Source organism: Halichoerus grypus, chromosome 7 (assembly GCF_964656455.1).
Source record: "Halichoerus grypus chromosome 7, mHalGry1.hap1.1, whole genome shotgun sequence".
Lineage (NCBI taxonomy): Eukaryota > Metazoa > Chordata > Mammalia > Carnivora > Phocidae > Halichoerus > Halichoerus grypus.
Window position 1 is genome coordinate 71,429,163 of NC_135718.1, and position 22,124 is coordinate 71,451,286.

General features: G+C 42.3%; 1 protein-coding gene across 3 annotated transcripts in view; it reads right to left on the reverse strand.

The window, feature by feature from the left end:
* The window catches only part of TARBP1 (tRNA guanosine 2 -O-methyltransferase TARBP1), an 85,087-nt gene that overhangs the window by 32,733 nt on the left and 30,230 nt on the right, over positions 1 to 22,124 (reverse strand). For all 3 annotated transcript variants that reach the window (XR_004922374.2, XM_036108663.2, XM_036108665.2), the window contains 8 exons: positions 12,674 to 12,771; positions 9,337 to 9,498; positions 6,204 to 6,391; positions 5,565 to 5,826; positions 5,271 to 5,459; positions 3,774 to 3,964; positions 3,521 to 3,592; positions 1,778 to 1,898 (listed from right to left, as the gene is read on the reverse strand). Coding sequence is in view for 2 of the 3 variants with exons in the window: in XM_036108663.2 (XP_035964556.2) it covers positions 1,778 to 1,898; positions 3,521 to 3,592; positions 3,774 to 3,964; positions 5,271 to 5,459; positions 5,565 to 5,826; positions 6,204 to 6,391; positions 9,337 to 9,498; positions 12,674 to 12,771 (1,283 nt within the window). In the remaining variant the exon portion in view is untranslated. The remainder of the gene's footprint in view (positions 1 to 1,777; positions 1,899 to 3,520; positions 3,593 to 3,773; positions 3,965 to 5,270; positions 5,460 to 5,564; positions 5,827 to 6,203; positions 6,392 to 9,336; positions 9,499 to 12,673; positions 12,772 to 22,124) is intronic.

A 22,124-nucleotide genomic window follows, 5' to 3' on the forward strand; every position in this document is an offset into this window, starting at 1 on the left:
ATAATTCACGTACCATAAAAATCACCATTTTAAAGTGTCCCATTCGGTGGGTTTGGGTACTTTCACAGAGCTGTGCAAGCATCACCACTCTATTCCAGAGCATTCTCACACTCTGAGAAGAAATCCTGTGCAATCGCTTCCCGATCTCTCCTCCTCCCGACCCGGCAGCTACTCATCTGTTCTGTCTCTATAGATCTGCCCACCCTGGACACTTCCTGTAAGTCACACGCTGGGTGGCCCTCTATGAAGGGCTTCTTCTCACTTAGCATAATGATTCAAGGTCCCCAACGCTGGTTATTTTCAGTCTGTTTGTTGTAACAGCCATCCTAGTGGATGTGAAGTGGCTCCTCAAGGATTTCGCCTGTCTGACCATTGCCACGCTCTCCGTAACCAGCATTTCTCCCCTCTATCGGATCGTTTCCTTCAACATACAAACAAGCCCCCTCCAGACCCCATCCCAGCCACTCCTTCTCATCAGAGCAAAGTCAAGAGGGCCTATATTCACAGTCTCTACTGGCTCCCCAACCATATGTCTCTCAGCCATTCCACTGAGGTTCTCATTCTCACCATCCCAGGAGAAGATCTTTGTAGAGGTGACTAACGACAGCCTTCTTGCCAAATCTGACGGCCAGTGGGCAGCCTCATGTCCCTCCACGCCTCCAGTCAGCACCTCCCTCATGACCTGGGGACACCAGCCTTTCCGGGCATCCTCCAACCTTACTCATGGTGCACCCAGAGTTCCGCCCAATGGCACCGGTCAGAGAGGCCCTCCCTGACCCTATTCCTCCTCATCCTGCTTTACTTTGCTTCCACACACTCTTACATTTTGTATCATGCATCAATATTCACTATAATACATCTCTGTGTTCCAGCTGATGGAGCACCTGCTACTCTACTCATCCTTTAGGGAATCAATAAACACTATTTCCTCTGAGATGTCTTCCCTGACTCCAATGGTGCAAAGGGGGCATTTTTACGTAAAAAAACCCCTCCCAGATTGTATATAACTGAAGCTGACCTGCTGCCTTCAGAAAACAAATGCATGATGAACACTGTTATTTCAATACGAGTGGCTTAAGTGGGGGCTTCGGTCATCGATTACATCCGGCATAGCCCACAGGTGACAAAGCAGACCAGGACTCTCTCTAGCCCAACCTGAAATTCAGAAGAGAGCACTGTATTTGACTTTACCCCTTCCTATCTTCTCCCCAGATTTATAAATGATTTTGCATCAAAAAATATCAATTCTTTACATTATGCCACTTCCTAAATCTTTTACCTTTCTATTCCGTTTCTTACACAAAATAACGTATGGATAGATCACTCTAAACACAACTGCCTTTGACTGGCACCAGGAAACACACCGAGCGAAGTTCAGACAATACAGGCAAAACACTCTTCTCTAAAACCAAACAAGCTGCACAATCACTAACCAGAAGTTAACTAAAACTAGGGAACATAAACCTCACGTTTCTTCCTGATGAAAAATGTTTAGGGCGCCTGGGCAGCTCAGTCGTTTAGCGTCTGCCTTCGGCTCAGGTCGTGATCCCAGGATCCCGGGATCGAGTCCCGCATCGGGCTCCCTGCTCAGTGGGGAGCCTGCTTCTCCCTCTGTCTCTGCCTCTCCCCCTGCTTGTGCTCTCTCTCTGACAAATAAATAAATCTTAAAAAAAAAATATGTTTAGACTACATACTGTGTCAACATATAGAGCAAATGTTGGATTTTGACTTGTTAGTTGCACAGAAACAAAGACAAAGTAAAATAAGGCATATTTACTTTATCTAATAGCTTGATTGCAAGATCTTCCATAAACAACTTATGAGACACATTTGAGCCATGTAATAAACACAGGAATTTGACAGCGCAAATTCTCACATAGTGGTCTTCTCTTTTAGTACTAAAAAAATGTAAAATGACAAACTTTGTTAATACATTTTCAAAACAGAAAAATACTTCAAGCATTCATTTCAAAATATCAAAACCTTCCAAGGATTTCTAAACTGAAGCAGCTTCATACTTAATGACAATGCTTTTTCAATTCAGGATAACAGAAGATAACAAATGAGTATCTCAAAAGGAGAACCTGTACAGAGTCTGAGCAAATTCCTCCAGACTTCTGGCAGAACAGTGCACACACTACCCATGTGTGTGGCCAACGAGCTCTTCTCTGTAGATGAAACAGATCATAGCTCATGAAACAATTCCTTACAGAAGACCATGGACACCTGACACCTGATGTCTTTACTGTGCGCGGGACACAGATGTTCTCCAGGTGCGGGGCAAACTCGTGAGCACCACGGGCTCTGAGTATCCCAGTATGTTCTGTGTCCAAATGTGGGAAGATCAATTCAGTCAAATTGTTAACACGTATTTCCAAAGTTCATGATAGCTGCTAAGATGTGAATAAACGTCTAACAACAAAACATCTGTCTAGTAGAAATCAAAGTATTTTGGAACCAACAACTAAAAAATTTCACTTTTATTGCTAAACTAAACCTGCCAAGAAAACAAAAAATCAATTAAAGCAGTTAACTAATGAAAAATGTATATAGTTAATGAAGAGCGCCAAATGATTTAAAACACAGCAATGACTCTCAGACTAACACTCTGTGATACCTATACACAATTATCATTTGTATATTTTTTTATAAACATCTAAACACAAAAATTTTTTAAAATTATGTGGAAAAATAAAATGAAAAATACCTAGCTGACAAGCTCCAAAAAAATTAAATTTAGAGGTTAGATAAGAACAGTGTTATCCTAGAAATGAAAACTTTAACGAAAGATATTGAAAGAGCCTTTAAAAGCATGTTAGGAGTAATTTTATTTTTGTGTGTGGTATATTGACTTGTTAAATGGTGAATTGTGACTCCCTCACCAAAAAAGAATAACATGTGTGTGCTAAAGATCAGCCCCTACCTAAAAGAAAGAGAGGAACGGGGTTTTATGTTCCCCATAGTCATTTTCTTTTTTTTTTTTTTTAAGATTTTATTTATATATTTGAGAGAGAGAGCATGAGAAGGGGCAGCAGAGGGAGAGGGAGAAGCAGGCTCTCAGCCGAGCAGGGAGCCCGACCTGGGGCTCGATCTCAGGACCCCGGGATCATGACCTGAGAAGGCAGATGCTTAACTGACTGAGCCACCCAGGCACCCCTGTCATTTTTTTATTTATACTGGACTTGACACCAAAAATTTTTCCCCCAGAAAATCTTCATTTATTCCCATCAAGAATGTAGTAACACTGTAAAAAAACATCTTCCGATGTCATGTTAGACTTTCTTCTTTTTCTTCATCTTTAAAGAATTGTTTAAGGTTATCAAATTTTAGCAAAGAGTTTTAGATCTGAAATATTAGCAAGGGAATAGGATTTCTAACATGCCTTGAAGGCTCTTTCAATATCTTATAGAGATCACTAGTAAACATTTATTAAATTTAGCAAATACAGGATGTCTCTCATCTGATGTTAAATTTTGAATATTCCATTTATATCAAGGTGTGGAAAATCCACCCTACTTACTTTTCAATAACTGTGTTTGCTGCACAATCATGTCCGAGATTTTCTATGTAGGTCTGCACATCCTGAATAAGTCTTCCCATAAAAAATATTTGACAAAGAACAGGTTTTAGATGGGAAAAAATTAAAACCCCAAATTTAAAGTTAATTAATGTTTTATATTCTTCTAATTGAAAGCCTCAAAATAAAGACCTAATTCTACACAATTAGGTACTTAATATGAATCATGACAGGTTGAAACAATGGCATCTTTTACCTTTGATCACGCCTAAACACAGTTCCAAATATACAAGCCTCGAGGACAAGTTCGCTATAATTTTTAGCACTTGATAAAGATACTTGGGACACATTTGAAGCAGAAACTATCCAAGATTTGCAGCAATAACTTATGAGTGTATTGAAGACTCCAGTTTTTACAGCAGACATTTCAATTATCTTGTACATAATCTAGAATGAAACACAATGGTCTTTTTATTCTTTGGCCTGTTCAGGTACGGAAAAAAAAAAAAGTGTTGCTGAAAACTTACTTGAATGGCTTCAAATGACAGTTTCGACATAACCACAGAGTATAAAAAATTAAAAATTCTTTACTGTTAAAATTCTGTGAGATGATCAATAATCACAGAATGCTAATTTTTCATTTCTCAATAATAAAACTAAGTAAAATTTTACCGATAGTGATATCGCCCCAGGACCTTCCAAGAGAAACGACTGCCCAAAGTAATAGAAGAAAGGAAGGAAAAACATGCCCCCCTTGACATTTTCCGTCCTCTCTGCATTTTGCCAGTGCCCCCTTCCGCCCCCGTGTTCCCCAAGGCAGCAAAGACCCCGGTCTCCAAGTGTGTCCTGTGTGCAGGACAGCGGCGTAATAAAAGGACTTTATCTTCCATTCCCCCTTTGGATAATGAGGTATACATGTATTCCTAGGCATGATGGCATCCACCACGTCATGTTCCCTACTATCAGTGGTTGTAAATGCAAATGCCACCAGGAACCAGGAGGACCTTTTGCTAAGGTTATATTCAGAGAAATATTTCTCTGTACAAGAAAAGCAACAGCACAAACGTGGTGACAAATGGCACCTGCCGTCTGCCTTCAGTATCCAGGAGTCAAGGGCTCGCTGTGGAGTGCAGAAGTAGAAGGGGCATGCCCTCTCTGGACGGGCAGCTCCTAGGAACGGCCAGTGCAGCTAGGCCATCCCATTTTCCAACATTCTAAGAGAAGGGGAAATATAGATTTTCTTGCAAATTTCCCAATTCTTAAAGGTTGGCAACTCATTTAAAAATGTTTAAGCATTATATGCATCAAATAAAGTAAATCCGTGTGGCACGTGTGGCTCACAGGCTACTCTTCCATCTCACAGAGCTTGTTCTTACTCATCACACTGAAGAAGGTTCAAAATATTTGTGGACTGAATGAGTGAATACACAACAACAAATCTAGTATGGAATTACAAATAGAACTCTCTTCTTCCTCGTGTGCTAGAGGTCACACAAATTAAAAAGAAAACAAAAAGTGACCTCCTTTGAATCTAAAGTAGTCAAATTCATAGAAATAGAAAGTAGAAAGTGATTACCACGGGCTGGGGGAGGGAGGAGAAGAGAGTTGTTTAAGGGGTATGGAGTTTCAGTTCAAGTTAAGAAAGTTCTGGAGACCTGTTACAACAACGTGAACATACTTTACTGAACTGTACACTTAAAGATGATTAAGATGGCAAATTTACATTTTACCCCATTGTAAAAAAAAAAGTTACCTCTTTTATTTTGAAATATGCCTGGCCCTTGATTTTCGCAGCAATGGTAAGAACTTTGGTATCAAAAACAAACTGAACAAAAGCTTTTAAATTAGACCAGAATATCAGCTGAGTATTGCTTAACGCAGATACAATTTTCCAAGCCATGTCAAAAGACTCTACACAGAGTGATTCAGAGGAGGTCAAAAGCTGGAAGGAGAGAAGAAAGAAAGAAATACGTAAGAATGACTTCATTTCAGAAACTGATCTCTGGTCCCACAGTTATTCTTCAATCCCCGTCTCACTGTATCTTACCTTGGGAACTAGAACTTTCATGCAGTGGAACACAGGCAGAACCTGGTCCGAAGGCAGGACTGTGAGGGCTCCTAGCGCGGACTGCAGAGTCCTCACGGGCATCTGAATAGCAGGCAGGATGGGCTCCAGAACGTCACCCTCCGACGCTGGGATAAGGGTGTGATATTTTCTCAACAAGAAAGAGAGGCAGACCCACTGATCGTGAATATATTGTGCAACTACTTTCCCCCATCCTTGGGAAGCTGATGATTCTTCAAAAAAACTGAAACAAAACATACAGTCACCATCCCTTGCTCCTTCAAGTCTGGCTCAGTTCCTTGTGCATGGAGTAACGATCCTTACAAGAAATCACAGTCACTGTTAAAGATCCCGGCCCACAAAAAGCAAGGAAACCACACGGACCTCAAAGTTCTAACTACCCTGAATGTAGGTACTTTCCTTCCCTGTAAGGGATTCACTGAGAACTACATGCAGTAAAGTCAGTGGCTTTCCAGTAACAGATGCTATAGCTTCAAATTCCCATACCCTATAAATACAACTGGGCAATCACTCATCTCAACGATGAAAACAAAAATGAAATTTTAAACATTAGCAACCAGATGCCTTTCACACATGTGCTGCCCTCCGGGGTGGACACACCTGCTCTGCTCCTCCGTGTGGGGCTTCTGCAGCGTGTGGTTGAGCGGGAGAGAGGAGAGGAACCTTTCCATGGGTCCGGCATCCAGAGAGTCGAGCTGTAGTTCCGGCTTCTGGTCAACAGCCTCACACACCATGGCCAAGGCAGCCATACTAATGACCCTCTGAATCTGCCTGGCAAGTGTCGGCTCCTGAGGGGGAAATGGAACAATCTTTTAGTTCATGAGAGCCAATCTTGACCATCGGGACCTGAGGCCCAGCCGAAGGATGCCTCCCGCCCGCCTTCCCCTCTCCCTGCCTGCTACTGAACATCAGAGGTGACAAAAGGAAACCCAATACTACAAGTCCTTCAGTGTCACCAACCTCTGTGCGATTGGCGGTGACCAAATTTAAAGTGGCAATAAAAACTCAGCAGCTCCGACTAAGACAACAATTTGATCTCTCCGGTTTGGCAGGGGAATTCCTGGACATGATCCATGACCGAGCAGCCACATATTGAACCTCCAAGTGTATGTGAAGCCCTACTTCTCAGCCTTTTTCCTGCTCTTGTACACATTTGGATACACTTCTGTGGATGAGTCTTAACTTCAACTGTTTGGCTGAATTATGTTAAAAACAAAACAAAAGAAAACAACGAGGCTCCAGGCATCCATGTAGTAACTCCTTCACCAGCTGTACACTGTTTCCGGAGAAGTGACACAGCCCGCAGCTCAGAGCTCCTCACGAGCCTCAGGCACGAGGCTGAACCCCGGCTCTGCACTTACTACAGTTGGGCTACGGACACACTGCAGCTTAGTTTCCTCACCCATGAAACGGGGACAGTGAGAGAATCTACTTCAGAGGGTTACTGTGAAAATCACACAAATGGGTGATGTCATGGAAAGCACTTGAAACTCTACACGCAGGAACAAAAAGAAAGGAAACCAAGACAGCCTGGCTTCATACTTGCAGAGAAAATCAACTGTGTCGAGCCAAGAAGCCAGGAGAGCCGGCAGGAGCCCGCACTTTGAACACAGCTGCACGGAGGGACCATGGGCAGTGCCGCCACATACAGCAGCCAGACCCATCTCTGCCCGGAATGAACTTCCTACTCCTCACTCCACACCTTTCCTCACCAACTCCCTAAAATAAAGCAAGTACCTCTATGTATAAATTTTACATAGTAACACTGTCAACACAAGAAATAAAATTTAGGGGCGCCTGGGTGGCTCAGTTGGTTGAGTGTCTGCCTTCAGCTCAGGTCATGATCCCAGGGTCCTGGGATCGAGCCCCGCATCAGGCTCCCTGCCCAGCGTGGAACCTGCTTCTCCCTCTCCCTTTGCTGCTCCCCCTGCTTGTGCTCTCTCTCTAATAAATAAATTTAAAAATCTTTAAAAAAAAGAAAAGAAATAAAATTTACTATTACTTTTAGCCAATATGGTCCCTGTTAAGCTTAACGTAATTCAGTGAATTACTAAAACAAGCAAGCCATCTTTAAGAATTACTGTGATATGGTTCATGATTTTGGTCTACATTTAAAACTCACAAAGTCCTTTTACAGCACTAACACACTAATACTTACTAGACAGGATGCTGAAGTAGTAAGTAGGCCTCCTTATCATTTTTTGGGACAGTTCTTGAAAACTACTTTAAAAAGCAGATTATTGGGGCGCCTGGGTCGCTCAGTCAGTTGAGCAGCTGACTCTTGGTTTCGGCTCAGGTCATGATCTCAGGGTCTTGGGGTCAAGCCCCACATTGGGCTCCGTGCTCAGCATGGAGCCTGCTTAAGATTCTCTCTCCTTCTCCCTCTGCCCCTCCCCCCTCCTAAAAAATTAGATTATTAAAGCAATCAAGTACCTTCTCTGTTTTAATTAGCAGCCTGGACTACTCTATGATTTAGCTCAATTTTATTAAACACTTATAATGTGTTAAGTGAAAATAGCTAACATTCAGTGAGGACTTTCTATGTGCTGGGCACTGTTCTAAAGTTTTAACATGTATGAGCTTGCTTTAATTCCCGTTGTCAACTCTATACCCCTCATTTTGCAGGTGTGGTAAATGAGGCACAGGGATGTTAAGTAATTTCCTCAAGGTCACATAGCTAGCAAGATTAAAGCCAGGATCCACATCTAGAAAGTCTAATTCCAAAGCCTGTGCTCATAACCACTATACCTTTTTATGCCATGTTTAAGAAAAGCTTCCAGGTACTAAAAAGGATCCAGAGGAGAAGACACATAAACATAAGTTATTGCAAAAACAAGACAGATAGAGGTAAACACTACAATGGAGGCATAAAGAAAAAAAGATAAATGAAGGAAGCAGTGAGACACTGATCCAAGTTGGGCCCTAAAGGATGAACCAGATTTTTGACAAGTGCATCCTGGAGGGGAGGGAATTGTTGGTGAAAGGACCAGACAGAAGGAAAGCCCAGATGAGGAAGAAGGTGGTATGTGCTTGTGATCCGTGAAGCTCTATGAGGAGGCCCCTATGCATGACTGCAGCATAATGGCACTGGGGGGCGAGGGGAGGGAGGAGAGAGGAGGCAGCAAAAGACCAGGGTAGACAACAAGGTAGACGGCCAAGGATACAGGCTGCTGGATGTATTAATACACACCACGTGTTATACATCACATATGTGTTATATGTCACCTATCACATATATGTCACGTATCATATACATACTTAGACATGTTGAAGTGTCTCTTACTGGTACTTGGGCAAAGACTCAGTTCAGTGCAAATCCACTCTCTGTATCTAAACAGCTTTAAGACTGAAGTCACCACACCTTTGTTATATACCTATAGGAGTCCCAATCTTCACCAAGTACTATGAACAAAGGATACTATTTTAAATTTCAGCAGATGCTTTTCATATCAGAATGTTAATAATCAAATCTATAGGGCGCCTGGGTGGCTCAGTTGGTTAAGCGACTGCCTTCGGCTCAGGTCATGATCCTGGAGTCCCGGGATCGAGTCCCGCATCGGGCTCCCTGCTCGGCAGGGAGTCTGCTTCTCCCTCTGACCCTCCCCCCTCTCATGCTCTCTCTATCTCATTCTCTCTCTCAAATAAATAAATAAAATCTTTAAAAAAAAAAAATCAAATCTATATTCTACATATGCTTATTCAACATAACTACACACCTTGAATGAAGGATTACCTGTCCACTGTCAATCTCTTGAAGATGCCGAATGGATGCATTTTTCAGAGGAGAAATAACTCTCCAAATGGGGTTGCCTCTTTTCCACCCAACCTTCAAATGGGTATTTATAAGCTCAGTTAATACCATCAGGTATAAATGGCAACGATCCAGATCCGAAACCTAAAGACAAACAGTAACAATTAACATGCAGGGTCCGTGATTTTTACCAAACTATGAGAGTTCAGACAGGAAATAAATGACCTTATTTAAACGTACTAAGACAAGAATTGAGAGAAAAAGTCATTTCCTCCAAGAAGCCCTCCATGATCTCCCCATGCAGAGCTAAGGACTCCCTTCTCCGAGCTTACACAGCAACTCTGCATTCAGTATAACTGCAGCACACGTCATGATTCACTCATCTGGCTCACGAACGTTCTACCAACTCTTGCATCCCAGGGCCAACAGATCATAAATAACAATTAAAGTGGTGACAACTGCCTTTGTTTTAGGCAGGTTATGATCCTCCGTTCTTACTAGGAAGGTTAAGGTCCCATTTTGCTAAGACGATGACTAAGTTCTGGAGAGGTCAAACAGCTCAGCCAGCATCTCAGAGCTGGTAAGTGGGAGAGACGGAATCAAACGCAGGTCTTTGCGACGTTGAGTTGCAGGGTTCAGTCCAGCGCTACCACCCGCCAGCTCTGTGACCCAACCTCTGTTGGCCTCAGATTCCTTATCCACAAAATGGGGAGGGTAACATCTACCCACCACGGGGATGGATGCGGATTCTTTTCAAAGAATTGAGAAAGTATGGTAAGTGGACTAGCCCTATCATCAGTATACCAATTACTGTATCCTTGGCAGACTTTCGGGACACCAGGAAGCACATGATTCCTGCATTTAATCGGTGCTCACGGAGCAAGCACGACATGTCAGGCATGTAGCCAAGTGCCAGGACATGGCACAGACGGAGAGACACAATCGCAGGGCCTGGTGGAGACCGAACACCAGCTGTGCGAGTGAGGGATCAAGTGCCAGAGAGGATTCCTGAATGTGGGGCTCAGGAAGCCGGCTGGATGGTGGAACATTCCTGAGAAGGGAATGGCGAGGGGCGCAGTTCTGAACGGCTTAAGTGTGAGAAATGCAACTTGAGTTGTCCAAGAGCACCTGGCTGACGGAGCAGTGAGCTCGGGAGAGCCGCCAGCGGTGGAGACGGAGACATAGGGTCCCTGGCACAGCTGAAGCTGGGGGTGCAGCCCAGACCGCCTCACAGGAAGAATGGGAGAGAAGAAGGGCACAGGCCACGCTTTCTAAAGCTCCCATGTTCGAGGCTCTCTAGTGGAGAACGCATAATTGAAGGGAAGGCGGGGGTGATGGCAGAGAGATGGGGCCACCCCAGGGACGGCTGGTGTTTTGAGGGCCAAGTGGCTGACGTGTCCAGTGGGGCTGAGGAGTCACGAAAACCATGGATTGAGGGGCGCCTGGGTGGCTCAGTCGGTTAGGCGTCTGCCTTCGGCTCAGGTCATGATCCCAGGGTCCTGGGATCAAGCCCCACTTTGGGTTCCCTGCTCAGTGGGAAGCCTGCTTCTCCCTCTCACACTCCCCCTGCTCATGCTCTCTCTCTCAAAAAAAAAAAAAAAAAGAAAAGAAAAGAAAAGAAAATCATGGTTTGAAAAGTATCCATCAGGTTTATTTATGACAAAGGAATCACTGACAGCTTCAGAGAGAGCCGCTTCTGGGCTTCAACAGAGGCAGAAACCAGGTGAGAATGGAGCTGTGGAGTGTTTATAGATTCAGCTTATGGAGAGAAGGAAATTAGGAGCTGGAGGGACCAGGGAATAGAAAGAGTGGGTTCCTTGACATGAGGGACTATCAAAGCTGTTTCGGGGCTCATGAAAGAATCCAGGAGACACGGAGAGGCTGAGAATACGAGAAAGAAGGGGTGGCGGACCGTCAACAGTCAGGTCCTGGAGCAGATGGAAGGGGACACAGGCCAGCTCCCAGGGAGGCCGGAAACAGGTTCAGAGCCTGGGGACTGCGCTCCCTGGGGGGCCGAGGGCAGGCGCCCCCGGGAGCAGCCCGTAGCAAGTACCAGGGCCCATCCTCGCTCCCTATATTCTACGTATGCTTTGTAGCTTGAAATCAGCCATGGAAACAAATACTACAAACCAGGGCTTTCTTCCCCGAGAGCAGTCGTTAAACAAAATCACACGAACCCTTCCCCTTTTAAAAGCTATTTTTAGCATCAAATTCCAAACAAAAACAGTTATGTTCTATAATGGATACATGAAGGTTCATCATACTTCTGTGTGTGTCTGAAAATTTCCCTAAAAAAGAAGGTAAGATAATACTGATGATAATAAAGTGATGTTGAAGCAAAACAAACCAAAAGAGTTATTTCTTTATTAAATGCCTTCTTGGAAATGTAGGTATAGCAAGGCCACTATTAACAACTGCTTAGTAAGAAGACAGTTAACACTCCCCACTCCAGAGGGCTTTTTCTTCATAGTTTCCTTGCCTTCCTACCATAACAGCTCAGGTCCTTCAGTATAGAACTTGCCTTTCTGTATTTTCACACCTGCTCACGAGCCTATCAAACAAATGTACTTAATTGAGTATTCTAATAAAAATTAAAATAAGTATATTTTCTCACTTTATTAACAATCTACTTATTCTAAAGCTTCAACATTTGTCCCTAGAGATTTCAACTAAAAAAAAAAATTAAGAATAATAAGCATTTCTATAAGAATCAGCATTTTCAAAATACTCTGGAAGAAAAAGGAAAAATTTTTTTTTCTCTCTTTTTTTAACTTCCAGTGCAGTTTACATGCAGTGTTATATTAATTTCAGGTGTTCTCATCTGTCCTAGAGGGAACAAAGTATGTGGAGAATACAGACAGCAGAAAAGGACACTCACCTCAGACCGACTATTATCTATTCTGTGTTTCAGAATCGCTTATGGAGCTTTAGAAACAGACCCATACTGATGCCTGGTCCCACCCCAAACCTGCCAAATCCCACTCTCTGGACCTTAGGCCAAATACGCCTGAATACTCGAAGCACTCCAGTGAGGTCATACCACGCGGACCTCTCAGCCCCTGGGGAGTGGATGTATTATCTCCATTTTGTGGATGAGAAAGCAGAGGCTCGGAAGAGCTACATAATTCTCCCAAGGCCTCGGTTATGACACGGGTGGAATGGAACGAGGAGACTCTGAAGCTCAGAGTTTTTTCTGCTTCCTAAGTGGCTTCTCCAGAAAGTATCACATTAATTTTCTCAATTTCATACAGTGCCTGCCAGTAAGTAATCACTCAAATATTGATGAAAAGAATGGAAAGTTGCTCCCGTGAGTACTTACACTACTTAGTTCATTCATAGTAAGCCGTCGGAGGATAAATTCGGAAACGCTCTCAGTGGCAGACATGACAAAGCTCTGAAGAAATGTAAACACCTCATCTGTACAGGGGGAAAAAGTGTGTAACTGAAATGACAGAAATATAAGTTCCTTGGTACAAAATATGCCAGATTTTCTAGTAAAAGTACAACTATGTTAAGCATATGGGTGCATCACTTACCAAAAACGAATTCCAATAATATAACAGTCATTAGTACCATGGGGCAATCTATAATTCACCTTAAAGATCATTTAAGAGTTTTAGTTCTGGGTAAGATGGAACAGGGGCATACCAGCCTCTCTCACTATAAAACGTGGACAGAATATCTGAGCATCTATGTGGAGACCCTAAAAGGTAAAAAGTAGCAGACAGATTCAGAAAGCAGTAACACCCAACAGACTGAAACCACGCACAGGAGCAGTCAAGAAAGTGGGCAGCATGATGGCCCTGACTTCTGACCAGAGAGTGGAAAAGGGGAACCCCAGAAAAGCAGACAATGAGTCCTCAGGAGGTTCCAGAGGGGGGATGCTTAGGACAATGGCCCCAGAACATGGTTTGTGAACTGCTGGGCTCACCCCGAGAGGCTATGCATGGACCTGCGAGTGAGCAGCATCCCAAAGACTTTCTGAACTGAACTAACAGAGACACAGCCACCCAGGTCCCAGACTGGCCACCGGGTGGATCACATGTGGTGCAGGTCAAGACAGCACCACAACGCCGACAGTGGAACCAACAGGCACAGAAACCGGAACGTCAGGAATTAAGGGCTAACCCTAAGCCAACTGTCTGCTTACACAAGATTATCAACATTCTCCACAGGATTTAAACAAGACCCAGAGTCTCATAATATAATATTCAAAATATCTAGGATTCAATCCAAAATAACAGGGCACGTGAAGCATCAGAAAATTCCTAGCTCACAAGGGAAAAGATAATCTGCCAATGCCAACAATGAGATGATGTTGACTCCAGAAAAACCCGACAAGGACTCCAAACAGCTAATGATAAAAATGCTTCAACAATTAATCAACACACCCTCTTGAAACATATGGGAAAATAGAAAGTCTCAGCAAAGAAACATAAGATACACACAAAAACCAAATAGGAATTTTATAATTGAAAAGTATAAGTACTGAAATTTGAAGAACTCACTGGATGGGAACAGTAACAGAAAGGAGAAGCATGAGAAAGGAGTCAGTGAACTTGAAAACAGATCAATAAAATAAATCATATGCAGTATGACATAGTATAACCAAACTGCTGAAAACTAAAGACAAACAATCTTGAAAGCAGAGAAAAATAGCATATTACCTAGGTGAAGAACACACTGAATTACTACAGAATTCTAATGAGAAACCATGGCAGCCAGAAGCAAATGGAATACGTTTAAATTGCTGAAAGAAAAGACCCGTCAAACCAGAATTTTATATCCAGTGAAAATATTCCTCAGAAGGTGAAATAAAGACATTCTCAGATGAAGGAAAACTAAGAGAATTCACTGCCAGCAACCCTATTCCAAAAGAAATGCTAAAAGCTGTTCTTCAAACACAAGGCATATGATGCCCCAGGAAAACATGGGACGTCAGGGATGAAAGAAAAGCAAAAGAAACTGCAAACATCTAGGTAAATACAATAGGTTCTTCTCTTGTGATTTTTAAAATCTCTTTGATGGTTGAAAGCAAAAAGGATAACATTGTCTGGTAGTTATCAACAAATGTAGCTGTAAGACAACTATAATACAGGGGGGGAAGGGCAAAGGAGTCCATAGGGTGGTAAAGTTTCTACATTCATTTCACATGGTAAAACATTAACTCTAAATAGATTGAAAAGTTAAGTGTGAATACAGTAGTCCCTAAAGCAATCACAAACACACACACATGGACACACACGTATGCGTGCACACACACACACAGAATATTAAATATTTAGTAAAAAACACAACAGGTAAATTAAAATGGAATACGAAATAATGTTCAAACTGCCCAAAACAAGCCAAAAGAGGGAAAGACGGAAATGAAAAACAGAGGGAATAAACAGAATGCAAAAAATAAAGACTGAAATTGAAACACATATGTAATTATATTAAATGCAAATAGTCTACACCAATTAAAAGACAGTGTCAGAATGGATAAAAAAATCATGACCCAATTATATAATGTATATAAGAAATTTGCTTCAAATATAACAATCTAAATAGAATAAAACTAAAAAGCCAGGAAATACTACTATGCAAATTCTAATCAAAAGAAAGTAAGAGTGGTTATATTACTACTAGACAAACCAGACTTCAGAGCAGAGGAAATAACCAGGGATCAAAAGGGATACTGCCTAACAAGGAAAGAGTCAACTCAGCAAGAAAATGCACTATCCTAAACAAACAGGTACCTAACAACAGAACTGCAAAACATGAAGCCAAAATAATAGAACTAGAAAGAGAAAGAGATAAACCCAAACTCAGAGTTAGAAACTTCAACACTCCTCTCTTAGTAACAGAATAAACAAAAAACAGCAAGGACATAAAACTGAAAAATACCATGAAAATCTTGGATCTGATATTTATAGGACACTCCACCCAACAACAGAATACACGTTCTTTCCAAGTGCACATGGAACAGTATGCAAGACAGACTATACCCTAGATCATAAACAAACCTTAATGAAGTTTCAAAAACTGAAACTGTACAAAGTATGCTCTCTGACTAGAATAGAGTTGAATTAAAAATAACAACAGAAAGATAACAAGAAAATCCCCAAACACACTTCTAAGTAATTCATGAGTAAAAGAGAGTGTCTCAAGAAAAGTTAGAAAATACTTTGAACTGAAATACAACATATCAAAAGTTTTGGGATGCAATTAAAGCAAAACTTAAAAAATTTATAGCACTAAAGGTCATTTTCAAAAAGAAGATCTAAAATCAACAACCTATACTTTCACCTTAACTTTTTTAAAAAGGCAAAATAAACCAAAAGCAAGCAGACAGAAGCAAACAAAAAAACAGAAATCAATGAAATTGGAAAAAAAAAAAAAAATCGAGAGAAAAAAAAAAAATCGATGAAACCAAAAGCTGGTATTTTGAAAAGGTCAGTAAAATTGATAAACCACTAGCCAGTCTTAAGAGAGGCAGAGACAGAGAGAGAGGATACAAATTATCACAGACCCCAGATGCTGCACACATTAAAAGGAGAAGGGATTACCATGGGCCATGGACAATTCTAGAAATATAAATGTTCCCACTCACAAATGCCATGATTGTCTATAAAGAAAAATCCCAAGGAATCTATTTTAAAAAAAACAAAAAACAAAAACCCCCCTCATAACTAATAAGTGCTTCAGTGAGGTCAGGGGATACAAGGTCAACACACAAAAATCAATCACATTTCTGTATACTAGCAATATACAACTGAAAAGCAAAATTTTAAAAAATTTATCACTTACAATAGCTTCCCCCAAAAGACATACTTGGGCACAAATCTAACAAAACCTGTATAGGATCTATATGCTGAAAACTAAAAAGCTCTGATGAAAAAGATCAAAGACAGCCTAAGTAAATCGAGAGACACACTATATTCATGGACCAAAAGTCTCAAAATAATAAAGGCAATTCTCCATAAATTGATCTAAAGATTTAATGCGATTCAGTCAAAATTCCAGGATTTTTTTTTGGTAAATACAAGCTGATTATAAAGTTTATATGGAAAGGCAAAGGAACTAGAATAGCTAGAAATAAGAATTTGAAAGAAGCATCCTACCTATTTAAAGAGTTATTGTAAATCTACAGTAACCAAAACAGTGTGGTATTGGCCAAGGGATAAACATATAGATCAACAGAAGAGAGTCCAGAAGTCGATCCACACAAATATGGCCAATTATTTTTAAACAACTTTACTGATATAATTCATGTAACATAATTCACCCATTAAAAGCATATAATTCAATGGTATCTAGTACAGTCACAGATATGTGCAACCATCACCATAGCCAACTTTTTAGAACACTTTCATCACCACAAAGAGAAACCCCATACCCTTTGACCATCACCTTCATAAGCCCATCCACTCCCCCCACCCCACCCTACACAATCACTAATCTACTTTCTGTCTCAAATCTGCCTATTTTGGACATGTCATATAAATGGAATTATATATGGTCTTTTGTGACTGCTTCTTTCACTTAACATGTTTTCAAAGTCCATCCATGTTGTAGCATGTATCAGTAATTCATTCCTTTTCACGGCCAAATATAGATATATCACATCGTTTATCCATTCATCAATCCATCTATTTTGGATTATTTCTGCCATGCCCAATTTTTTTTTTTTTTTTACAACAGTACAAAACAACAGAGAAAGGCTAGTCTCATCAACAAATAATGCTGAGCAACTGGATATCCACAGGCAAAACAAAACAAAACAAAAAAACAAAACCTCAACCTAAACCTTACACCTTAAAAATTGACTCAAAATGTATCATAAATCCAAAAATAAAAAACAATAAAATATTTAGAAGAATTTCCTAAACATGATACCTAATGCACAATCCATAAAACAAAAGAAAAAAGCCAACCGGACTTCATCAACATGAAAACTTTTGCTCTACAAGGGAGAGACACTATTAAGAAACTGAAAAGCCAAGCTAGATTGGAAGAAAGTATTTGTAAATCACATATCCAACAAAGGACTTGTATCCAGACTACATCATGAATTCTCATTATATACATTTCATACAAGTGTATGAAAACAAATAACTCAATTTTAAAATAGATAAAAGATTTGAACACTTTGCAAAATGTGATATCACTCTTAGAAATGTTTTTTTTTTAAAGATCACATAGCATTAAAAATTACAGAATTAATTTAAAATTTTCATGTTACTTGTTATAGAGACAATACTATCTGGCCTCTGAAGTAGCTCATAAATCACTTGTCAGGTCAAGAAGCCACGAGCAAATGGTTGAAAGGTAAAGCTTTTTTTTTTTTTTAAAGATTTATTTATTTGACAGAGAGAGCGAGTGAGCACAAGCAAGGGGAGCAGGAGAGGGAGAAGCAGGCTTCCCACCAAGCAGGGAGCCTGATGCGGGACTCAATCCCAGGACCCTGGGATCATGACCTGAGCTGAAGGCAGCAGTTTAACTGACTGAGCCACCCAGGCGCCCCGAAAGGTAACGTTTTTTACTATAAAAGTAAGCATTATAACCAATGAATATGCTAAGAACAGAATACTCCTCTCCTTCCAGATTGTCTGCCTTTCTTTCTCCTATATGTACTCAATAATAGTATAAAGAAATGAAAATAAAGTTAACCTGAGGTTCCAAGGGAAAGCTGAGGGCTTGCAGGACAGAAAACAAAGTGACATGAAGAAAAGTAGGGGCTGTGTTTCCAACGTCATCCTCACTCTCACGGTGTTTCCTGTTAGTTACCCAATACAGAAGACTCTCCCAGGCCCCCAGTCACCGCCACCTCTCCAATTTAACAGCTCATCACAATACACAAACTGTGCAAAAAACTTCAACCAGAATGGGGTATATGGTTTTGTTTCCTACTCTGTGCATCATATAATTAACAGTGGTAACCTGAATCCCAAAAGTGGTACCAGAATTGGTCAAAAGCTGTCTCATCAGTCAAAATCACAAGATACCACCTCACACCCATTAGGATGGCATTATCAACAAACGAACAAACGAGTGCTGGTGAGGATGTGGAGATCCTGGATCCCTGGGCACTGCTGACTGGACTGTGGAACGGTGCAGCTGCTAAGGAAGACAGTATGGCGGTTTTTCAAAACGTTAAACAGAATTACCATGTGATCCAGCAATTTCACTTCTAGGTATACAACCAAAAAAAAAAGAACTGAAGGCAGGGACTTGAAGAGATGTTTGTACATTTGATGTTCACAAGCAGCATTATTCACACGTCCAAAAAGTGGAAATTACCCATGTCCATCAACGGATGAATGGGTAAACAAACTACGGCATACACGTACAATGGAGTATTAGCCTTAAAGAGGAATGAAATCCTGACACATGCTACAGTACGGATGAACCCTGAAGACATTACAGTTTGTGAAATAAGCCCAACATAAGAAGACAAATACTGTATGATTACACTGATTTGAGGTCCCTAGAACAGTCAAATTCACAGCAACGGAAAGTACGAAGGTGGTCGCCAGCGGCTGGGGTGGGGGAGATGAGGAATTAGCGCCTAGCAGGTACAGAGGTTCAGTTTGGCATGACAAAAAAGTTCTGGGGATGGATGGTGGCGTGAATGTACTGAATGTCACTAACTGTACACTTAAAAATGGTTAAAGTGTACATTTTGTGTTACGTATATTTAAAAAAATAAAAGCTACCTCGGGAAGAAAAGTTCAAGTAGACACAGAGATTAATCAAGGCCAGCAAACAAAAGCCCCCCAGGAGAAAAGTGAGACCCCGCACTGAGGACCCCAGGCCCACCGTGGCAGGTGCAGCAAGCACTTAGGGCAGAAGGCATCCGCTGCTGAAGGCCAGGTACTCCGGCCCGTATGATCCGATGTAACCAAAGGGGGGCTGTAATGCAACTAAAGGTGCATTTCCACAAACATAAATGGGATATGGTTATTTTGAATTTTGAAAAAATGATTAGAACATCATTTTACAAAAACTCATTTATGTGTACCATGGATGCACCAAAAGGAGAATCACAACCCGAGTCCAATCCAATTAGATTCACAGATGAGACTGGAGGCAAACAGCCACACGCCTGCTCTCACTTCGCATTCATGAGCGCTAGCTCCACGCACACCCCCCACCCCCGGGCTTCCCCACTTCCCCAGTCCACCCACTAATCGTCCTTCCCAGGCGGATATGCTCCCCTCATCCCTCGGCTTCCTCTTTCACTAAGATAACGCCGAAGTTAGAAAGGGACGCTGCCGCTCCGGCCTCTGCCCACCCATCCACACGTGCCCCCCATCAGCACCCCGTCGAAGGCCGGCCCCTCTGCTGGTGCCCCGGACCCCGAGCACTTTCGCCTCCTCTCAGCCACCAAGAAGCAGACGTCCCCTCCTCAAATCTTCAAAACTCCCCTCTACTGAATCGTTTCTATCAGCACAAAACACTATTTTCTCCCCCGAAGGAAATAAAACTTGTCCCAGAGCAACGGTCTCATGTCTCTGTTCCCCCACACATGACAACCCTTGAAAGAGCCGCCCCCTGAGCTGCCCCCACTGCCACCCAAAATGTTCTGTCAGGGTGACCCTGATTTCCATGTTGCCAAAACCAATGGTCACCTCGGCTCACCAGCAGCATCTGGTGCAGTTATCACTCCTTCCTTCTGGCTCCCAGAACAGCACATTCTCCTGGTTTTTCTCTTCTCATGCTGTAGTGAATTCCTCCTAAAGGTCCTATGCTAGTTCCTCCCCAACCTCTAGACACTGGTGCTCCCCACGCACCTGGACCTCTTCTCTGTCTACACTGGCTCCCTGGGTGTTCTCGTCCAGCATCATGGCTTTAAATACCACCACTATGCTATGACCCCCATATTCCTATTTCCAACCCACACTTCTCCCTGAACTCCAGACTCAGAGGCAAATGTCGGCTCACCAACTCCACCAGGATAGCTAACGGGTGCTCCGCACTTAACCTACCCGAAGCAGAACTGCCCATCTTTACTCCAAAACCTTCTCCGACTCCAGTCTTTCTCACCTCAGTTAAAGGCAACTCCCATCTGTCTACCTTCTCCAAAAGCTAAATGGCCTCTGAGTTCTCTCTTGTTCTCACAGCCCACATCCAGACCCATCAGCAATTCCTGCTGGCCAAACCATCAAAATACATCCAAAGTTCTAACTCACTGCATCCATGGCTAGTACGCCGTGCAAGCCTAGAAGCTGGTTTCTGCGGCTCTACCCTTGCCCCTCTCGTGCTCTCTCAACACCAGGGCCCAGTGAGCTTTCTAAAACTCAACCCAGAGCTCAGCACTCCCCCGCTCAAACCCTCTAATAAGAGCCACACCCTTAAAATGGCCCAGGGAGGGAGTCCTATGTAACTGTCCCCACTTCCCTCTTTCCCTCTCAAAGTTCGGGTCCTATTATTCTTCCCTTGGTGCCTCCTAACTGTTCCCCAAACAGCGAGCTCTCCCACGGGCCCCTCCTCACTCGCCTCCCCTACATGTGCGCAGGGCTCCGTCCCTCAACAGTTAAAGTCTCTGCTTAACCGACTGTTGCCTTCACTCACAGCGAGGTCTTCCTCGACCAATCAACTACACCTGTAACCCTCCACCTCTACCCCAGCACGCCCCGTCCTCCATTCCCTACCTTATTTTCCCCCAACACTTACCCAACTACCGTATATTGTATATGGTCGCTGCTTGCTACCCCTCTGCCCACCACACGCCAGACCCCAGCAATACAAGCGATCTCGACAAGGGCAGGGATTTTTGCTCTTTTTCCACACTGACACCCTAGCGCTCACAACAGTGCATACAGATCATCAATACATATGTGCTGAATGAGTTCCCCAACACCAGTTCAAAAGCTTTCCACAGTCGCCCCCCATTAAGATTTAAATAACTTCAAACCCTGAGGATCAGCACAGTAACCACTGCAGGTTAAGGGGAAGAGAAGGGGAAAAGGCATCTCGCCAGACACTGCACACCGAGCCCCTTCCTCCCCAGCTTTTCTCCCCACGTGCCGTTCCAAGCGCTAGCAGGTTAAAAAAAAAAAAAAAAAGAACAGAAAGGAAAAAAAGGAGGACAAATGGCAACGACAGCAGGTGTACTCGCTCAGACGTAGGAATGACAGATGTTGAAGCTGCTGTGGGTACACGGGGATTTATGACATCTCCATTTTTCTAGATATTTAAGGATTTCCATAATAAAATACTGAAAATTAAAATAAAAAAATTTTAAACACAACAAGGCAAAGTTGCTCCAAACAGCAGGATACTGCCAAACCTCAATCCCACCTGCTCACAGGAAGCATTCCTGGGTATTTCTGACTTTACCGTTACCTCTGCATTGCCCCTGGTACTGGTAATTAACTCCCAGACGGCCTTCTCGTTTATAAAATGGAAATAAGTATTTTCTATTTTCCTCTTCTCTCATAAAAGAAATCTTTCAGGATTAAGATCTGTTTACAGGTAATGAAGCTTGATACGGTTTATCAGTCATATGGACGCCAATGGCTAATATAATTATAAACAGGTATTTCCTTGGCTCTTGGTGACATAAAAAAGATCTGCATGAGGTGCTATAGGAACTCTTACGTTCTGCTGCTGCTAAGAACATAAAATGTGTACACATTCTGGAATGGAAAACTGGAAAAACAAGTTTCATTATCTTATAAAGCTGAATACGCACAGGCCCTGGGAACCAATACACATACTGGAGAGACGCACACCCAGGCCCAGAAGACATGAAGACAAGTGGTCGTGGCAGCTACATCACG